This window comes from Polypterus senegalus, chromosome 12 (assembly GCF_016835505.1).
Source record: "Polypterus senegalus isolate Bchr_013 chromosome 12, ASM1683550v1, whole genome shotgun sequence".
Taxonomy (NCBI): domain Eukaryota; kingdom Metazoa; phylum Chordata; class Cladistia; order Polypteriformes; family Polypteridae; genus Polypterus; species Polypterus senegalus.
This window is the reverse complement of record NC_053165.1, coordinates 77,233,855-77,253,712: the sequence shown is the minus strand read 5'-3', so window position 1 is coordinate 77,253,712 and position 19,858 is coordinate 77,233,855. Positions and strand designations below refer to the sequence as shown.

The window sequence follows — 19,858 nt, the reverse complement described above, 5'->3', positions numbered from 1 at the left end:
TGGACCAGCCACTCTGTGATGGGGCACCAAGGGGCATGGCAAGCACGTGGGCATAAATGGCAAAAACAGGAAAAGGGGAACGGCATTTATTCTCTTGCTGGCATGACGGACATATTTCAAAAACAGTAACAGGTTGTATTTATAAGGTCTGCCGTGACATTTGGCCTTTCAATTTTGCAGGCTTTATTTTGCGCTAATGTTGTGCCTTCCTTGCCCACCCGATGTGTTTCGCTGTGTGCGCTGATCCTGTCCACTGAAACGCGGAAGGAGGGCTGGGGTACCCACGGGTTTAAAAATGACGAGGCAAAGAAAGAGAAAACACACAAAGGCCCGTGCAGGTCATTGTAAATTCAAAGGGAGTCTCGAGTTCGCTCGTCATGCGCTATAAAAGGCACAAATGGCGCTCGGGAAGAAGACCAAGCTCCCCGAGTCAGCACCACAATAGCAGGCGATCAAAATCAGATGGCGTAAGCCTCGGGCCTCGTGCCGCTATAACGGTTTGCAACTTTCTAGGCGCACTTCGGCGGTGAGCGTCGCCTCGGAGAACTTTCCAGAAATGCCCGATTGACACGCAGCAGAAAACAAACGCGACGGCCGCCCGCTTTACGGCATTCATCTGCTGCACTGAGCCGAGCCGAGCCGAGCCGAGCCCAGGCCGCCTGTCCCTGCCCTAAAAGAAGGAGCTGCTCCTCCGCGCGGCGTTGCCGTCTGGCACGCTGAGCGGCGCGCGTCTCTCCAGCCCCTTCTTGGCGGTTGGCATCACTGAGCGCGGCTCTCGTCGGCGCGTGCGCACTGCGCACTCTGCCTTCACTCCCTCCCTCCCTCCCGCCCGGGCGCACGAAACCCGCGACTGCGAACGAGGCGGCAGAAACGCGTCCGGCGTGTGTGCACCCGCAGCAGCCTCTCCAAAGTGCGACACACGGCGCCGCGCGCACGGCACAGAGACGGAGAGAGAGGGGAAACGAGGCTCGCGACAGTCGCCGACATGCCAGCGTCCGGAGCGGAGTAAGTAACCCTGCGCTGCGCTCCGCTCCAGGGTGGCAGGGGAGCTGACAACAGGCTGGGCGGAGCGCGTGGTCGCGGGGTGACCGAGTCCTTGGCAGGCAGGGGCGTTTTAGGCCGTGCTCTTCGGGCGCCGGCCTCTCTCGAAATTCGGACACTCGTGCGCGCGTGGGCCCCAGCCGAAAAGAGCCGACCGGGCGGCCTGCGGCTTCCCAAAGTGACTGCCTGCCTGCGGTGGGAAAGTTCGAGGGGTGGCACGGCGGGCGGACAGTTTGTACAAGTCCTGACACACGCGTTGTCCTACTCAAACTCGAGGTGATCGCGATGTGCTTCACATGATCAGCGAAAAGAGCCGGCAGGCATCGCACTAGTGAACAACACGATGTCATAACGAGACTACAATGACAGGACACATTGGCACACACGCGCAGTCAGCACCCGTTTGGACTGTGGCGAGAGCGTGCCAAGCCCTCCGCCTGGGCACTGCATGGGCTGTTTCATTAAGGGGCCAAGCCAACTACCTCTAATGCAGCTTGGAGACTTTCGTGTATTTGGTAGAATCTGCTGATGTTAAAAAAGTGGTGTCCCTCCGTAATGAGTGGTGGGGTCATCGTGGCATTTGTACAAATGAGCGACACGAGCTGGAGTGGCACATTGGACAAGGCCCTGGGCAGACTGGGGCTTTGGGCAGGTTTGTGGCACTTCACGTTTAAAGTGTTACACATGTGAACACACAGGTGGAAACTCATTGAGGGTGAAGTCCACACAAACACTCGACACGCACACACGGAGTGGTAGCTCTGAGGCTAAGGACCTGGCCTGCCCATTGGGCCCTTCAGGAAGGCCTTTAACCATCAATGGCTGACCTTGTGCACTGACCCCCAAAGGTCCCGTGAAAAGACAGCTACCCCTCAGGGATTCCATCCATCATCCAACCCGCTATATCCGAACTACAGGGTCACGGGGGTCTGCTGGAGCCAATCCCAGCCAACACAGAGCGCAAGGCAGGGTGCCAGCCCACCGCAGGGCAAACACGCACACACCAAGCACACATTGGGGACAATTTAGGATCGCCAAGTCACCTGACCTGCATGTCTTTGGACTGTGGCAGGAAACCCACGCAGACACGGGGAGAACATGCAAACTCCACACCGGGAGGACCCAGGAAGCGAACCCAGACGGGTTCTGTGCCCCCCCACTGTGCCACCGTGCCGCCCTAGAGGGTATCAAATAAAAAAAAAAAAAAAACCAAGGGACCAAATACTGTGGTAGGTAGTGGGGGGGCAACCTGCTGCCATTAATGGGTCAGATTGACCTGTTTTCTAAACTGGCAGTGCGGGGCACTGGTGAAGGGTTTGGATGGGTTGGGTTCAGACCTCACTACCAACTCTGTGTGGCCCCGAGCAGGTAACTTCACCCGCCTGAGTGCCAAGAAATGGAGCCAATTGTGTCTCAGACGTTGTGAGCGGGCATGGACGGCGGCATCATCTGAGTAATAAGACACTGCAGTTCTGCCCATGCTGGTGACGAGAGAACACGAGATGGGGGTTTCTTTTCGTACCACCCTGTCCATTTCAGAAGCGGTACAAGCGGGCAGAAAGGAGGCTAATAACAGCATTTCTTTACATTTCTGTCTTCTGACAACTCAAAGTGCTGTCCGCGGTGCCGCCTGCGTGAAGTCTTTACAGTGCGTGCATTCAGGACTCGGTGCTCAGGGACGCGATACTGTGGAGTGATGTGGGGTCTCCCAGAGTCAGCCCCATTACAAGTCCAGTTACAAAAATAAGATGCCCCCAGAATCAGCCCCATTACAAGTCCAGTTACAAAAATAAGATGCCCAGCACTGCAAACCGTTTTGCCAAGTTCGAGAATCATTCAGGCGAGATTGGGTTTTAAACGCACCCGGCCCGTGTTTATTGGATAGAATTGTCATTTCTCTGTTTGTTACGCACAACAAGTCGCAAGGCAGACGTCTGTCAGTTTTGTGTTTTAGTAGTTGTTGTCTTTTTTTAGTCTTGTGTCGAAGAGGGTGACGTGTTGGCGCAGCTGAACTGAGCCCTGGTTTGATTCCTCAGTATGCCAGCTGCACTTTCTCCCTGTTCTCGAGCAGGAAGTGCCACGCGGTGCCAGGCTCACTGACCACTAGAAATGCCTCTAGTCCTCGTAACAGAGTCACGTGTCCCAGCAGTGGCTTATGGGATGCATCAGAAGTTCCCGTGACCTTAAAGAGTAAGGCTGGGGGTTCATTTAATAATATAGTTTTCCTTCTCTTGCTCCAAATCCCAGACTTCAATTCAAACAGGGCCGAAGGGGAAAGTTTGCCAGAAATATCAGCCTGGCGTCGCTGGGCCAAGAGCCGAGCATTTGAGCTCCTGCCGTGGTGGACGACGTCAGGAGGAATTTTGGCCCAGCGCAGGCGAGTCTTTTTTAGGACCCAGACACATTTTCAAACCTCGCTGAGTGTGGCAATCGGTGCCTGGCACACTTGCGGAGTATCTCAAGGACAGCTGCGGCTCTGAACCTTTAGCCTTACTTTTTCTAATCCTGCCCATCCTCGGGTTACACAGTCTGGAGTTGTTTCGTTTGCGTTCGAGGCGAGACACGAGACATTTGGGACTACCTCGCGAGTTTACAGTCCCGTGACGTGACGTTTAACTTTAGGGAGGCTGTGCTGAGAGTGAAGCTCAACTGTGCGGTGACATGCAGTACTAAACGTTCGGGCCATCTCTCTGTCATCTCTTAGACGTTCAGACGTCCTTTGTGACATCGCCCACCGCCAACAGTAAGGACACCTCGGCCTACAGTCGAGTCTCGTTTTGCCTGTGGCGCTAGTGGCAGAGGCTTTGGGGCTGCCCGGCGAATTGGAACAAGCGTCTTCGGTAGTCAGAGTGAGAGCAGCGCACGTCCCTGCCGCTTCTCATTTTCCGGTCTCTGGAATAATCCTGCTGTTTACGTGGAAAGGAAGCCGAGCTGAACAGGCAGCCGCTCAGCATTAACAGCTTACAAACAGGTGGCGGCCACGTCCATAGAGCTGCCATCTGCGACGTTAGTGCTGGGCAGTCCAGGGGTGTGGATGGGCCCCGGGGTCCGGCATCAAGTGGGCATGACAGGGAGGCGATGTGGCATAAAGAGGACGGCAGCAAAAGCAGCTGTGTAAGGGTTAGGGTGCCCTCCGTTCAAAAGTTGGTCTTAAAGGATTTAGTGAAAATTCAAAGCAGAGTCCGCACGAGAACTGAAGGCAAGCAATTGGAAGAAATGTCTGCTCTGGCGCTGCCAATCGGAAGGCTGTTGGGTCGAATCGCGTAAATGCCAAAAGGGACTCTGCTCTGTTGGGCCCGTAGCCTGCCATTGCTGAGCGCTTTGACTTGTGAGAAGAGTTACAGAGAATTCAAATTCAAATTCTTCTTCAACGAGCTTCTCTTGTCAAACTGTAGTTGTTTTTAGACTTCTTCTTCTGCCCACTTTAAACGTACGGCGCTGCACATTCAGTAACGCGCGTCGTCTTTCTTGTTACTCGAGGCACACGAGGCGCTGTTTCAAACCGTGTGCCCTCAACGCCACACGCCTGGCAAGGCTGCTCACAGACTGGGTATACTCTGTAGTCAGAGCGGCTGCCAGCGCAGTACAGTCCCTCTTAACTGGCCTGTTCAAAGAAAAGAAATATTTTTGCTTTTAACCCTGAGCTTTTCTTTATGTTATGTTTATGCACTTCCTTCCTTCCCAGAAGGTGAGAGGTCTTTGAAAACCAGCAAACAACAAAACGGTGTTCAAATAAAATCAAGTGCAGCGTCGCCCTACCAGCGGGTGCCGCTGCCTGCTGACCTCGAGCTCCGTCCGGACCGAGACTTGGGTCCTAAACCAGGCCAAAGCCTCCAGTCGTCTTCAGTACGGGTCACTCCGGCTCTGTGATCGCTCAGCTGGAGTGACCGCTTTCTTCAGCCCCACCGAGTGTCGGCCAAACGCTCCTCTGCAGGGGCTCCATTGCTCCATCGAATCTGCTCGCTCGCTCGCTCGCTCTCCTGCACCGCCGTTCCTCTTCCTGCTTCCTTCTCCATTAACCTCCCGTTCTTTCCTGTTATCCCCCCTGGCCGCCTCGCTCTTCTGTTTATCACGGGGACGTGGATCAGATGTGGCAGTTAGCAGTTCCCGGGAACAATTACGGATACGGGCGACTCCTCACCTGTGAACTTAAGCTAGGATCACCCGCATCGTCAATTCCCTGGGAACTGATTGGCCACACACACTCGCTAAGCCGCAAGTGTGGCGATCATTTATTTAAAAAGTGGCCTTTTTGACCTGAGCTGTGGACCCACCACACCACACTGTCCAGTCGTTGTACCGTCTGCGAAATCGTGGATATGGTTTCTTCAGTGACGTCGAAGAGGTACAGTACCTACCTTAGAAATATTTTTCTTCATCACAATAGGTATGTGTCGGATTAACCGGCCAAAATGGCAACCAGCCAAAATGGCAACCGGCCATGGGTCCAGTCCCAAGATGGCTGGTTAAGAAAGATTGTACTGTGATTAGAAAATACCAATTCAGTTCAACTTATGGGGGCTGTAGGAGCCTCCCCTTCTTCTTCTTCTTCCTCTTCTTCTTTCAGCTACTCCTGTTAGGGGGTCACCACAGTGGATCATCTTCTTCCATATGTTTCTGTCCTCGTCATCTCGCTCTGTCACCCCCAGCATGTCCTCTCTCACTACATCCATAAACCTTCTCTTAGGCCTTCCTCTTCTCCTCTTCCCTGGCAGCTCTATCCTTAGCACCCTTCTCCCAGTATACCCAGCATCTCTCCAAACCAACGCCATCTCGCCTCTCTGACTCTGAGCTGAGCCTCTAATGTCCTCATTTCTAATCTGTCTGTCTGTCCTCGTCACCCCCAATGCCAATCTTCATGTCTTTAGATGGACAGATAGATAGATAGAGTGAAAGGCGCTAAATGATAGATAGACAGATAGATAGATAGATAGAAAGGCACTATATAATAGATAGATAGATGAAAGGCACTATATAACAGATAGATAGATAGATAGATACTTTATAAATTCCCACACTCCAGCAGCAGCACACTGATAATAACAATATTAAATATCAGAGTGATAACAATGCAGGTATAACAGACAATAGCTTTGTATAATGTTAACGTTTACCCCCCCGAGTCGCATAGTGTGGGGTCTCCTCAGTCTGTCTGTCACTGAAGCTGCTCCTCTGTCTGGAGATGATCCTGTTCAGTAGATGCAGTGGATTCTCCATGATTGGCAGGAGCCTGCTCAGCGCCCGTCGCTCTGCCACAGATGTCAGCCTGCTCAGCGCCCGTCGCTCTGCCACAGATGTCAGCCTGCTCAGCGCCCGTCGCTCTGCCACAGATGTCAGTCTGCTCAGCGCCCGTCGCTCTGCCACAGATGTCAGACTGTCCAGTTCTGTGCCTACAGTAGAACCTGCCTGCCTTCCTCACCAGTTTGTCCCTCATCTTTATGCTGCCTGCCCAGCACACCACCGCGTAGAAGAGGGCGCGCGCCACAACCGTCTGATAGAACATCTGCCGAGTCTTATTGCAGATGTTGAAGGACGCCAGCCTTCTAAGTCAGTCTAGTCGTCTCTGTCCTCTCTTGCACAGACCATCAGTGTTGACCGTCCAGTCCAGTTTATCATCCAGCTGCACTCCCAGGTATTTGTAGGTCTGCACCCTCTGCACAGTCACCTCTGCCACCTGCAGCTCAGTGTCCTGTGCCACCGTCTCCAGCCCATATGACACAGCTGGTCTCACTACTGTCCTGTAGACCTTCCCTGTCACTCTCGCTGACACCCGTCTGTCACAAGTCCCTCCTGACGCTCTTCTAACTAACTTAACTCGTACAGCGGCTTTCGTTTATTCAGTGCAGTTTCACACAAAACATTGAGCCACAAGTGCTTTACCGAAATGTTAAAAAGAAACCGTCACAAAGGTAATAAATGATAAAAAGCAACTGAATGAAAATGTAAAAAGTGAGTCTTGCTCAGAATGCACACACCTTGCAGACGCACACACCTTGCAGACGCACACACCGTGACAGCAATCATTGGTACTTTTTCAGCTGTTATAATAGCCAAAGCCGGAGTCTGCATGAATAAGACGTTGAGGAGACCCCGAACCTTCAAATTCAGATCTGGGACCCCCTGAGCTGCACCTTTCTATTCCAAGTTTCAGAATTCTTACTTGTAGTCGCTCTCATTCCGTCACAGTCACCATCCAGGTGACCCCAGATGGCCCAGGCTGCACTGTTGAATTCTCGTAGCAAGTCACTCGAGCAACGCGAGGTTTAAAAAAGGGACGTTTTTCAAAGTACAGGATCGGCATTTCCAGCAGGAGGCCTGGGCTGACTTTGTGCCAGCGGTGCCCAAAGAGAAGGGTCTCTGCTGGAGTGACGACTGGGGGGGTTACAGGGACGAGAGAAGAGACGAGACTGTGAGGCGACTGGTCAAAGGGCCGAGAATGGGGACATTCCCAGTAAGCAAAGGAGGTCACCGGAAAGTACAGAGCACAGGGGTGTCGATGAGGCAGAGGTGGGGGTCCTTGACAGTAAACAGTGGGAGGTCACGGCGTTCGGAGAGCTTAGCATGAAATCCAGCAAGAGGCGACACCAGGAGGCGCTTGACGCTTCAGCAGATCAGATTGGCTTTTTGATTTTGGATTTGGTTCGATCCCGAGTTGCTCCTTCGAGGCGACGTTTAGTTTTTTGTGCTTCTCTTTTGAAAGCTTTTTATTGTTTTTAAATTTTGAGAATAAACTTTGTTATTGTGACCGAAAGTCGTTTTCCTTTTCTTCAGCTTTGGGTTTTATGCCGTTCCTGACTCGCTCTTTAAGATTTGTAGTTTCGACCCTTCCTTTGAGCCCACCTGTAGCGTTCAGGCTTGTTCGGGAGTGTCAGAGGGGTCCCGAGTCCTTCAGAGGGTCCTGGGGTCCCCCTCTGGTGTGACTTTGTGTTGCGAGTCCCAAATGAGGCACATGACCTGCACTATGGCCACGTGGCGCGATTACCCGAGGGTGATCCGGCTCATTGTTGTGGACCAGGCCAAGGGGATGCCCACGATAAACACCTGGCTACGGCAGAGGAGGGTGGGACTGGACCCCGTGTGTCTGCCTGGGGGGTGGTTGCCAACCGAGCTGCTTCGATGCCCTGTGCCACTGAACTGACCCGATGTTGCTGTGGAGTTTCAGGCCCGTTTTGAGTTCTGTTGGCGTGGACGTCGTAACAGGAGATAACAAAACTCACCTTCTGGAGCGAAATGAATAAAAAAGATTACAAGTGATAAGAAAACAATCAAGTGATTGAAAGAGTGGGTCGCTGGCTGGCATGAGCGCACCCTGCTGCCACACCATCGTAAACAGCGTGTCATGTGACGTGGGTGTTACGTGGCCAGCGATCAACATACAGTATGTGTAGCCGCGGCCGACACAAAATGGTGGGCACCATAAGGGACAATATGGCACCTCTCTTGTAGAGTATGGGGGCATAAATCAGGGCTGCTGGCTCACAGTGGGGTCCCTGATGAAGACACTGCCCTTCTTCGCGCTGGGGGGGCTGTCATAAAGAGATATTATTGAGATGAAAATGAAAGAGAGTGGACGACACAGACCTGACGGTCACTTCAAAGGCACCACATACGACCCTGGCAGGTCAGGTGCCAGGCAGCTTTGTCCTCGCTCTTGGAAGGTAGGCTGCCGGTCTGGGGGGCAGATAGCGAGAAAACATTGGCAATGAAGTTCATGTCGTGGTGAATGGCGTCGGTCGCACTAATCTCAGGTCTGAGTGTGTTGGTGCAGGTTAGCGATGGGCACCGCGGGGCACACGCGTCTCATGTTTGTGCACATCTGCCTCTCTTCAGATCGAAGGATGAGGATTACTCCACGGCGATCCTGAAACAGAAGCACCGGCCAAACCGACTCATCGTGGACGAGGCCCTCAATGAGGACAACAGCATCATCTGCCTGTCTCAGGTGAGGGCGGCGGGCGTGACGGCTGCGAGGTCAGTAAGCGTCCCCATTGATAACACAGGCTGGACATTTCTCATCCGAACCTTAACGTCATGACCAGTCCAGAAATACACGACCACCTTCTGAAGGCTTCATCAGCTTTAGTCTCAGTCCGACTGGCGGGCGCAGAAGGGGGCACGCTGGTGTGCCATCTTGTTGAGCGTTTCAGTGTTGCTGTTCAAAGCCAGACTTGCAGGTGGCCCCAAAATCATTTGTATCGTCACTTCAAGGTTGGCTGCACTTTAGATAGATACTTTATTAATTCGGATGAGCTCAGCCTCACTCGAGGCTTTTGGGAAACTTGGCATTGACTTGTGTTTCCTGTAATCAAATGCATTACCCACCGTAAACTGGAAAGCACACCACTAATGTAATGGTGGTGGGTAAGTGCTGGGCCACCTCCAGTGCGCGTGTGCTCTGAATTGGTCTGTTAAATAAGAATCTGTGTGTTCAAATGAAACGCCAGTGCGCGATAGATAATAAAATCAGCAGCCTCGCTCCCGATAAAGGCGGCTGCCAAATGTCCGATTGTCCAAATGAATGAGTGACTGGCGCTGCCACCTGTGTTTAGGCTTCATGTCTGCCGGCTTGTCTTTTTGTCACAGAGTAAGATGGAGGAGCTACAGATGTTTCGTGGGGACACAGTGCTGCTCAAGGGGAAGAAGCGCCGCCAGACAGTGTGCATCGTCCTCACGGATGACACCTGCGTGGAGGAGAGAGTGCGGATGAACCGCGTGACACGAAACAATCTGCGTGTGCGGCTGGGTGACGTGATCAGGTAAGAAAGGCGCGCGTTTCTGACGTCGTTCAGCCACGCCGAGCCCTTCATTGTAAAGTTTAGCCTGAATCCTCCTGTCACGTCAAGCGGGTAGACGTGAGGCATCGCTCATAGCTGAAGAGCCTGTGCGTGGCGCGTCCAGCATGGTGTGACGTGAACGTCGTGCGTCATTATGTCATCAGGCCAGTTTAGGAGTTTGTCAGGTCAGTACACTCCATTTACCGACCGGGCCGTTTGCTCGTCTTGTGCGGGGTAGTCGTGGCTCCTGCTCCTTTGCCAGTTTTAATGACGTAAACACAACAAGAAAGCTTCACTCGTGTGCCTGGCGTTTCGGTTTCGGCCAAGCCGCAGCTTATCGCCGTATAAATGACTTTGGAGTGTTTGGCAGGAACAAGACGCCTTTTTGAAATCTCAGACTGCCTCTCCCAACTTCAGACTTGATTGAACTCCCAAGACACCGCCATGCCGTGTAGTGAGGCGTCTGCTTTGATTCGGTCCCTCCCAGAGAGTGATGATGATGATGATGATGGTGGTGACGATGATGAGTTACCTTTGAGTTTCATTACGCCCTCTATATAAAGCTCGGCTCTCTTCAAAGTGTTCTGCTCAAGTGACGAGTCCACCGTGGCGCGGCTCCCTTCCTGGCGGACTTCGTTATCGTCTTGCCTTTTATTTCTGCAGTATCCAGCCATGTCCAGATGTCAAATATGGGAAAAGGATTCACGTGTTACCCATCGACGACTCCATTGAGGGGCTGACTGGCAATCTGTTTGACGTGTTCCTGAAGCCGTACTTCCTAGAGGCCTACAGACCGGTGCACAAGGGTAAGTGCCAAGGGCCCTGTGAGGAGACACTGTTTCACTTTTATTTAGTTCGAGACTCTCATGGGCGACTCCACCTAGAGACGAGCATCCTGAACATTAGAAGTGAGGTCACCAGGATGACACTGAAAGGCAGCCCAACATTGTTTTTTACACTAAATGCCGCCAGTCACCCATTTGTCTCCTCTTTGTGGTGACCGCAGGGTGGCACAGCAATAGGAGCCGTCTTTGAAGAGAGCAGCAGTCCGTCGTAGGCCTTACAGGATCACACTTCAGAGTTAGCAGGCATCGCTGAGGATTGTGGGAGAAACTTGGAGGCCCTGCAGGAGGCACACGGGAGTAGGGAGAGGGAGGATGTCAGTCTGACGCAGAAGGCACACTTTCAACGTAGAGCTTGTGTTTCTGAAAAAGGATCAGGATTGCGCGTTTGTTTGAGAGGGCTTAGCATTTCATATTTAGTTCCCTTTATAGACTTTCTGCTTTCCCCTTCATAAACAGATTTCATAAGCTGTGCCACCCATCTGAGGCGGGGTGAAATCAAAATAATCGACATAGACGTCAGTGCACCGCTATGGGATTTGTAGAAGTAGTGTTAGGGTTTGCGATGCGCCATCTGTTGGAATGACAGGGACGTAGCAAGCGGATGGACACCGACAGGCACAATTTTAATGAGGCGCATTCACTTGACGTTAGCTAAACTTGGTGCAGTTGTCCATTTCTGTAACGTCTCACAGGTCAGCCTGCATAACAAATTAAAAGTTGCTGGCTGCCCGCCGTAGATCAGGGAATCGCTCCACAATTGTAAAGGTAAACGTCTACAGTATAATTGATACCCTGCGGTGGGCTGGCGCCCTGCCCGGGGTTTGTTTCCTGCCTTGTGCCCTGTGTTGGCTCCAGCAGACCCCCGTGACTCTGTAGTTAGGATGTAGCGGGTTGGATAATGGAGGGATGGATGGATGGATGGATAGGTACAGTATATCATGTGTGGCAGAATATAATATAAGAGAGGCACAGATTCATGGCACTGAAGGACTAGATGGCACACACACTCGTGCTTCACCTGTTAGCCTGTTGTCAGATTTTAGCAGAAAGCCAAATGAAAGGCAGTGACTTGAAAGTGATGCAGATGTTTGCAGAACCACTAGATGGCACACAGTCCATCCAGTACCCAACCCGCTACATCCTAACTACAGGGTCACGGGGGTCTGCTGGAGCCAACACAGGGCGCAAGGCAGGAAACAAACCCCGGGCAGGGCACACAGTCGGGTTCATGAAATAGTGGAGCGTGAGCAGCGAGGTGTCTGAGCCCCTCAGAGGGCGGGTGGGTCCACACTGAAGCAGAAGTGAAGACCCGGGACTGTGAGAATGGGATGGGCACCTTGGGATTTCCATGGGTGGTGTCCCTCATGTTCACAAGTCTTACTCTACGATGTGCCCACTGCAGGGTTTTATGCCAATCTCTTTGTTTCAAACCCCAGCTTGCGTTTCTCCGTATCTGACTCACATGGGCTCATCTGAGTGTGGGGACGAGAAAGCACCAAGAGGGCCTCCTACCCAGTTCAGCAAGTTGGCACAGGTCTTGAGAAAGCTGGCCAGGCGTGGAGATCAAGCCAGTGGTTGTTCGCTTTCCTCAGTGGGATGCGAATCAAAGCTCTAAAATAAAAATCCATCAAGACGAGATCGGGCGCGTTCACGCTGGCGTGGCCGTAAGCAAAGTAACAAGCCATCTTGCGATCCTGTGGGTGCCAGCATGTCTCATGGGGCAGAGAGAGATATCGAAGTGTGTTTTTATAAGTGCTCTGATCATTTGTAGGCACAAGGAGTCACCGGACATTGGCACACTCGCTGGTGCTGGCACATCGTAGGCATGTGAGTGCATAAAGACATATGGGCAAGTGAAGTGTAGCATACTGTACGGTAAGCTTATGTCAAGATAAAGAGATGGCACCCCGTGTTGGCCCCTGGAGACCCCCGTGACCCTGCAGTTAGGGTATAGCGGGTTGGATCCTGGATGGTTGGTTGGTTTCTTGCTTAACGTTGCCTTCCCAACAAGTGTGCAGTATCACAATAACGGTGACAGGACGTGCGTTTGAAGGGCAGGCCATGTGACACACGTGTGTTTTGTTTTTTCCTGATTTCCCGTATCCCACCATTTCCCACATTCCTCATGCCCTGCTGTACTCTCTCTCTCTCTCTCTCTCTCTCTCTCCCCAGGTGATATTTTCCTGGTTCGAGGGGGCATGCGTGCCGTGGAGTTCAAGGTGGTCGAGACCGATCCCACCCCTCATTGCATTGTTGCCCCAGATACCATCATCCACTGTGAAGGGGAGCCAATCAAGCGTGAGGTACTCTGGGTGGCAGCTGCCGCTAGTCAGGCGTCGCCCATTTCTGTTACACATAACGACGCGCTTTTGTTCCGTTTTCCGGGGAGTAAGCAGGAGGCTCCGGCGTCCTTCGTTGAGAATGTTGGGTGAAGTCTTGAGAATGAGTGCGTCTCTGTCTTATATAAATGATGTGCGATCTTTTCTATCCCTTTAAATGACTCGATAGGACGAGGAGGAAAGCCTCAATGACATCGGCTACGATGATATTGGTGGCTGCAGAAAGCAGTTGGCTCAGATTAAGGAGATGGTGGAGCTTCCCCTTCGGCACCCTGCTTTGTTCAAAGCCATCGGTGTTAAGGTACTTGGTGTTTGTTTTTAATCCTTTCTGACGGACGTGTGATGTTTGCTTCTGTGACTTTTTGAAGAAAGTTTGAAGGTGTCACACAGTCCAGTCTGTATGTTTTATTGTCCTGTGATGATAAGCCCAAGTAACCTTCAGCAGATAAGCAGGCCTTGTGTGATTTCCTTGTTTTCTTCACTTTTGTCCAGCCTCCTCGAGGCATTCTACTTTACGGCCCACCTGGGACAGGTAAAACCCTTGTTGCACGAGCCGTGGCCAATGAGACTGGAGCTTTCTTCTTTCTCATCAACGGTAAGAAAGACGTTGCAGTCAGAGCATGTGCTGCCAAAGTCGAGCCACACGCCTTCGCAGGACTAAATGGGGACACGTCACTTGTACGCCAGGGAATCTTAAAGCGTCCTGCCGATGTGCAGAAGACACACACACTCACAGGCGAACTGGCCCGAGTTATCAGACATTGCGGCTTTTTCATTTACTGCGGTCATTTGGGTTCATCTGACGTTGTGCCAGAGATATTGGACTAATTCATAAAGTAAAGCAGTAGGAGCTAGTCAGTGGATTACCCGTGTTAGTGGATCTCGACTTCAGACGTGATCACCATTAGCAATTATTATCACGCCTTGTCAGATGGGCGGCACGGTGGCGCAGTGGGTGGCGCTGCTGCCTCCTCGCAGTAAGGAGTCCTGGGCTCACTTCTGGGTTCTCCCCGTGTCTGCGTGGTCAGGTGCATTGGCGGTCCTAAATTGTCCCTAGTGTGTGTGCCCTGTGGTGGGCTGGCACCCTATGTCGGCTCCGGCAGACCCCCGTCACCCTGTGTTAGGATAGAGCGGGTTAGACACTGACCGACGGACTGACACCTCGTCAGGTGGCAAAAACTTTGTGGTGGTGCCCGATTTTAAAGTCGGGTGATTCTAAAAAGCAAGTGAGGAGTGTGAAGACGTTAGGTGGGGCACTTAGCATGACATTGTGACAAGTGACAGTGTTCCTGCCGCTGGATAGAGAGAAGTGTGTAACGCTTGCACGCATCCAGTGTCCCCGGACTGGTTCTGGAGACCCGAGTTACACAGAATTTGAACACCTGGTTATTAAAGGTGTTGGAGGTGACGTGGCACTTGAAACGCTCACTGCTCGGGAGGAGCCGCGCCTGTAGCTTGTGAAGTGTAGTCGTCGTTCAGCGTTCTTTATTAGTTTAATAGACCTGCTGGAGAACGGCCAGGGCACTCTGTCTCTGTTCGACTTCACCAGACCATCAGTACAGCAGCTCGAGGGTCTCGACCAGCGTCCAGTAGAAGTCACTGGAAACACACAAAATGGCACCTCATTCGGCCTGCGCCATGTTTTAGGTGACTGTTTTATAATAAATACTGTGCGAGTGTCGATATGTATAGGATTACTTTTATATGCGTATATTGTAATAAAAAGAGCAACACGTGACGGTGGGAGCCTCATTGAACAGCAGACTGATGGCCGGCCGGACACGAGTCTAAAGTGACTAAAGGACGCTCGGGTCTCAGGTATCCCTGGGAGTCGTGACGTCTGCTGGGAATGGAAGTGACATCTGAGCTCCTCTAAAGAACTGAGAGCCAAAGAGGGAGCGACGGCGCCAGCCTGCGGCTCGAGGTGGAGTTACAGTCACTATAAGATGCCCCCTGGGCACACACGTGTGATGGTATAGAAAGATACAGAAGAGATCTGCATAGAGAAAAAAAATCATTTCCTTCAGAAGCGAACATCATTTTCAAACTGGGAGAAGTTTTTCTGTCAGGCTTTAGCAAAAATACCGCAAGTCATTACAACTGGGAAGGCAGAACTGCTCGTCTTTTTAATTGTATCACAAAACGAAATCCCACCCAATGGAAAAAAGGGAGCTAATTAAAGAAGAAAAGCAGGAAAGACGCTCGTAATTTTGAAGTTGGTAGGGCCAGAGGGTCTCTGCAGAATGAGCTCCTGTCTAGGCAGTCGCTGGGCCCACTGGAAAGGTGGTGACGGGTTGGCTGGCACTAAGTGACGACGTTCGCAGCTGATTGTTTGTGCGTAGTTTAATGTCATCCGCGGTCTCCCTTTTCACCTCAGTGCCAATAGAACAGAGTTGGTGCACAAAATGTCCGTTTCCTGGGCACCACAGACGGTAAACAAGAGGCTGCTGGGTAAGGAAGATGTTTCAGGACCCAGAAAGGTCTCGCCTTGACCGTGGAGTCTTCTGCACTGACTTGATGAAGGAGGCGGTTAAGTTAGGGGCTTGAGCGGGCGAGGGGTGACGACTGCTGTGTTTCTGCAGTAACCCAAACCCCAAGGCTGGCACAACTGATGCTGCTGAGCCAATCAAACAAACATTCCTGCCCTCCCTTAGTGTAAGTGAATGTCACCCGCTCTCTGTTGCCTGTTGCTGATGCACAGTAAGCTCTTCATTAGCCGTCGACTGTAAGGGCCATCTGCGTGAGACGGGGAGAACCAACGCAGCCCAACCAAGAACTGTCTGACATATAAAGAGAAGTGAGGCCATCGACGCGGTGAGCCGTCGTAACAGATTGTCCTGATTTGAACACAAGTCACCTGACCACACAATTCCCTTGCGCGGGTTTTCTTTGTGAAATATGTCATCTGATATTGGCCTTCATGCTTATTCAAGTGCTAATTGTGATGTGTTGTACAGTAATTATCACATTGTGTTGACGCTACTGTAGCCTGAATTATTGATCTTGAAACCACTGGGGAAGAAGGTACGTTCATCTTTATACCAACATACCGTGCTTGCTGTTTAACGCCCCTTTGACCTTTGTAGGGCCAGAGATAATGAGCAAACTGGCGGGCGAGTCTGAGAGTAACCTGAGGAAGGCTTTTGAAGAAGCCGAGAAAAATGCTCCGGCCATCATCTTCATCGATGAGCTTGATGCCATCGCCCCGAAGCGAGAAAAGGTGGGATTGCTGCTGTAGACCCTTTAACTCATGAGGTTGTTAACGGAATCCAATCGTACAAATGCTACAACCGAGAGTGTTTTAGGGAAATAAATAATACCTGAAGGTAACAGTTTAGATACAAATAGTAGAACTAGAACTCTAAACTTCAAATATAATGGCCACCAAAGAAGAAACATGTATTTCAAATCTTGCCAGATGGCGCAGTGGGTAGCGCGGTGGCGCAGTTAGGAGACCTGTCTGGGTTTGCATGTTCTCCCCGTGTCAGCGTGCGTTTCCTCCCTCAGTTGCATTGGCCATCCTAAATTGTCCCTAGTGGGTGTGGGCTGGTGCCCTGCCTTGTGCCCTGTGCCTTGTGCCCTGTGTTGGCTCCAGCAGACCCCCGTGACCCTGTAGTTAGGATATGGCGGGTTGGATGATGGCTGAATGGTGCAGGACAAAACAAGCACGGCCAGTGGACGAGTTCTACAAACAATAGGAAGACAGACGTGTTCTTCTGCTGTCCGCACGAGTGTAGACACCGGCACGTGGCAAACAGTAAGAGGACCGCAGTGGGCACAGGGTGCCACAAGTATGATTATGACAAATCACAGAGGTGTGTCTTCTTCAAAGTGACTTAAAAGAGAGCGCTCGTCATCGCGGAGTAATCCGAGTGCCCGTTCTTAGCCGAAGCCCACGGTACAACGGTTCTCTTTTCAGCAGCGCACTTTAAAATGGCAGACAAATGGTTGAGCAGAATATTCTGGACATATAGAAGGCAATGTGGCGTGGCCAAGGCGTGAGCTTCCAGTGGAGAGTGTGAGTGTGTGAGCACATCAGCCAGAGGCCTTGCCACATTTCAGGCCTTTCTGAGGCCCTCACATAAAACGTAATCCACGCGTCCTCGTAGTTGGAGTTTAGCTCACAATTAACAAATGGCCACTTTGTTTTCAAGTCCTCCACGGATATCGAGTCCCATTCATCATGGGGTCTAACGTAGGCGCCTGTCCACAGACTCCCATCCCAGTCCGCTCGTCCTCCCCACAGCCACCTTCCCAGTCTGCACAGAACGTGTTGTGGGGACATCAGAAGCTGAAACCCCAAGTCGATGTTTTTATGATGTTAACGGCGAGACGTGGAGAAAGCACAGGAGTCGAGTGACCTGACAGCCCTGCCGTTAGCGCATTTGGGACAGGGAACTGACAGTGACCCCTGGGAGAGGTCAACTCCAGACCAGACGATGTGTTTGTCACTTTCTTATTGGAAAACGACGCGTCCTGTGCATTTTGATGAAGACGTCTGGCCGAGCCATTCAGCAAGTGCGACTCGCTTTAGCAGCTGATCAATAATTGTGTTGTGCGATTTAGAAAATGAAAACGTCTTGTGCTGACCCGGACGGCTCTTAGGCATTTCGTAACGGACACTTGGCGTTGTGTTTCTCCGTCGATGGCCGTTCTCCTGACAGACGCATTTTAACGTTCCTTTTTAACTCATGCACGAGGTGGTTAGGCGTTTGTCTTCTGCTCACCTGTGGTGTGAGTTGTTCAGACCGCTCGACGTTCTTGGGTTGACGCGTTCTGCCGTGTGTGCCGCTTCAGAAACTTCACAACCAAGAAAGGGCCCACTGATTGCATTCATTTGGCTGGCCAGTATCGACGGCGCCCACTCCCAGGGCATGTGTGGGGTCTGAGAGCCCAAGTGCTCGTCGGGCATTGAGATGAAACTCTTTGACGATGCTCTCCATGGTTTTGTGGCGTGTGAAGCGACATTAAATTACAGGGCCGAATGACCAAGTCCCTCGCGTTGACGCTGGAGGGCCGAGGTGTCGCCGTGTCTGATGCTGTGAAACATAATGTGGGCGAGCAGTTCATGTCAAAGCCAAGCACGCAGTGCCAAGCTACTGTCAGGACTGAAGGTAATCAAAGGAAATAGATAGATAGATAGATAGATACTTTATTAATCCCAAGGGGAAATTCACATAATAAAGTAAATTCCAGAAGCCAAAGTGTTTACAGGTAAACAAATTCCCAGAAGTGATGCCAGCACCAGAAGAGTACCCTGGAGAGCAGTGACGTACCCGCTGGTCATCTTCAGCACCGAGGCCCAGCTTTCCGTCATAACCAGTTGCTTCCTTGGCTTGTCAGGGGTCTCCTGTTATATCCTGTAATATTCTGTGGCACTGTAGCCCCCCAGAAGTGTGTGTGTGATGTCAGCACCCTGCCGTTATGGGACACCAGGTAGAGAGTAATAGGATATGATGAGGCAGCAGTACTAAGGCCCATTTGTAACTCGGTTGTAGACCACTAAAGTGCTCCTTCTATCTGCGCTCGCAGTCACTGGTTATGTTTGTGCCCCCCTAGTCTACAGTATGTGCCAGCTTCCGTGTAAACTCATCCACTGCTTCTGAGTGCCATTTTGTTTTTTTTGTCATAATGTGATGTTAGTTGTTTTTTTAAGCTAATAAAGGGGCTCGGTTGATGCTTGACGCACATAGTAGTGCAGAGAAGTCTTGTGTTCACCTGTGTCCATGTATGCCATCTGCACGTTTATGGTGTTGTACCCTCAGAATCGGCGCTCTGTCTCCTCCGGCTGCTTCACTGAGCTGACTCTTCTTTTCACAACTTCAGACACACGGCGAGGTGGAGAGGAGGATCGTGTCACAGCTCTTGACTTTGATGGATGGCCTCAAACAACGATCCCACGTCATCGTCATGGCAGCCACCAACCGACCTAACAGCGTGGACCCTGCCCTGCGCAGATTCGGTAAGGAGTGATGCCGTGCGCTGGCACATTTCAGGCATCGTTCCATTTGATTTAACGCTCACACTAGGCAGGTGCGTGGAGTGAAGGCCAGGCTGGGATCTTGCATGTTGTAATACTTTGTGGGGATTGTTTGAACGAGAGGAGACCACTGACCCTATCAACACTGGCACTGCGGCTGACCTGGCAGTAGGCCATCGCTGTCGTTGTTCTTCAGTACCCTCATAAGGCTAAGAAGTGTTGTACCGTCACCTTCATTCTCAAACAAACGTTCTGCTGTATAGAAAGGTGATCTTGTATTTGATTCTTGAAAGAGTCACAGCTGCGGTGGGCTGGCGCCCTGCCCGGGGTCTGTTTCCTGCCTTGCGCCCTGTCTGTGCTGGCTGGCATTGGCTCCCGCAGACCCCCGTCACCCTGTAGTTAGGATATAGCGGGTTGGATAAGGGATGGATGGAAGACTCACATTTGTTATGCATTTGACCTCTTAACCAAACTAAAAGTGAAAAATCAACCTGATGGATCAATGAAGTGAAATGAATTCCAATGAAAAAGAGAGCAGCAGGTCCCAGTCCGTCTGTGGGGCAGACGTCAGATCAGACTATCACTGTATGTGTTCTGCTGTCCAGGACTACTGGCACCACCACCACCTGTGCCAGCCTCATAAGCTGATTTGTTCCAGGTCGCTTCGATCGAGAAATCGATATTGGCATCCCGGACTCGACAGGTCGCCTGGAGATCCTGCAGATTCACACCAAGAACATGAAGTTGGCCGATGACGTAGACCTCGAGAGGGTGAGTGAGAAGTTAGAATTTGTCCAGATTAGAGGACAGGACCGCATTATAATGGCGGACGTCAGTCTTGTTTTCAGAAACATTTGATGAAATGCACAACCACAGTGA

The 19,858-nt window shown here is 51.6% G+C and overlaps 1 protein-coding gene across 2 annotated transcripts in view; it reads left to right on the top strand.

The window, feature by feature from the left end:
* The first annotated feature begins 985 nt into the window (after positions 1 to 985).
* Positions 986 to 19,858, top strand: part of zgc:136908 — a 30,613-nt gene continuing 11,740 nt past the window's right edge. Inside the window, exons 1-10 of one of the 2 annotated variants that reach the window (XM_039772402.1) lie at positions 986 to 1,005; positions 8,872 to 8,983; positions 9,625 to 9,797; positions 10,479 to 10,621; positions 12,833 to 12,963; positions 13,169 to 13,300; positions 13,492 to 13,594; positions 16,086 to 16,219; positions 18,826 to 18,961; positions 19,638 to 19,750. In XM_039772402.1, the coding sequence (XP_039628336.1) occupies positions 986 to 1,005; positions 8,872 to 8,983; positions 9,625 to 9,797; positions 10,479 to 10,621; positions 12,833 to 12,963; positions 13,169 to 13,300; positions 13,492 to 13,594; positions 16,086 to 16,219; positions 18,826 to 18,961; positions 19,638 to 19,750 (1,197 nt within the window). Of the gene's footprint in view, positions 1,006 to 3,765; positions 3,785 to 8,871; positions 8,984 to 9,624; positions 9,798 to 10,478; positions 10,622 to 12,832; positions 12,964 to 13,168; positions 13,301 to 13,491; positions 13,595 to 16,085; positions 16,220 to 18,825; positions 18,962 to 19,637; positions 19,751 to 19,858 lie in introns of those variants that run through there. The other variant, XM_039772403.1, reaches the window with a different exon arrangement.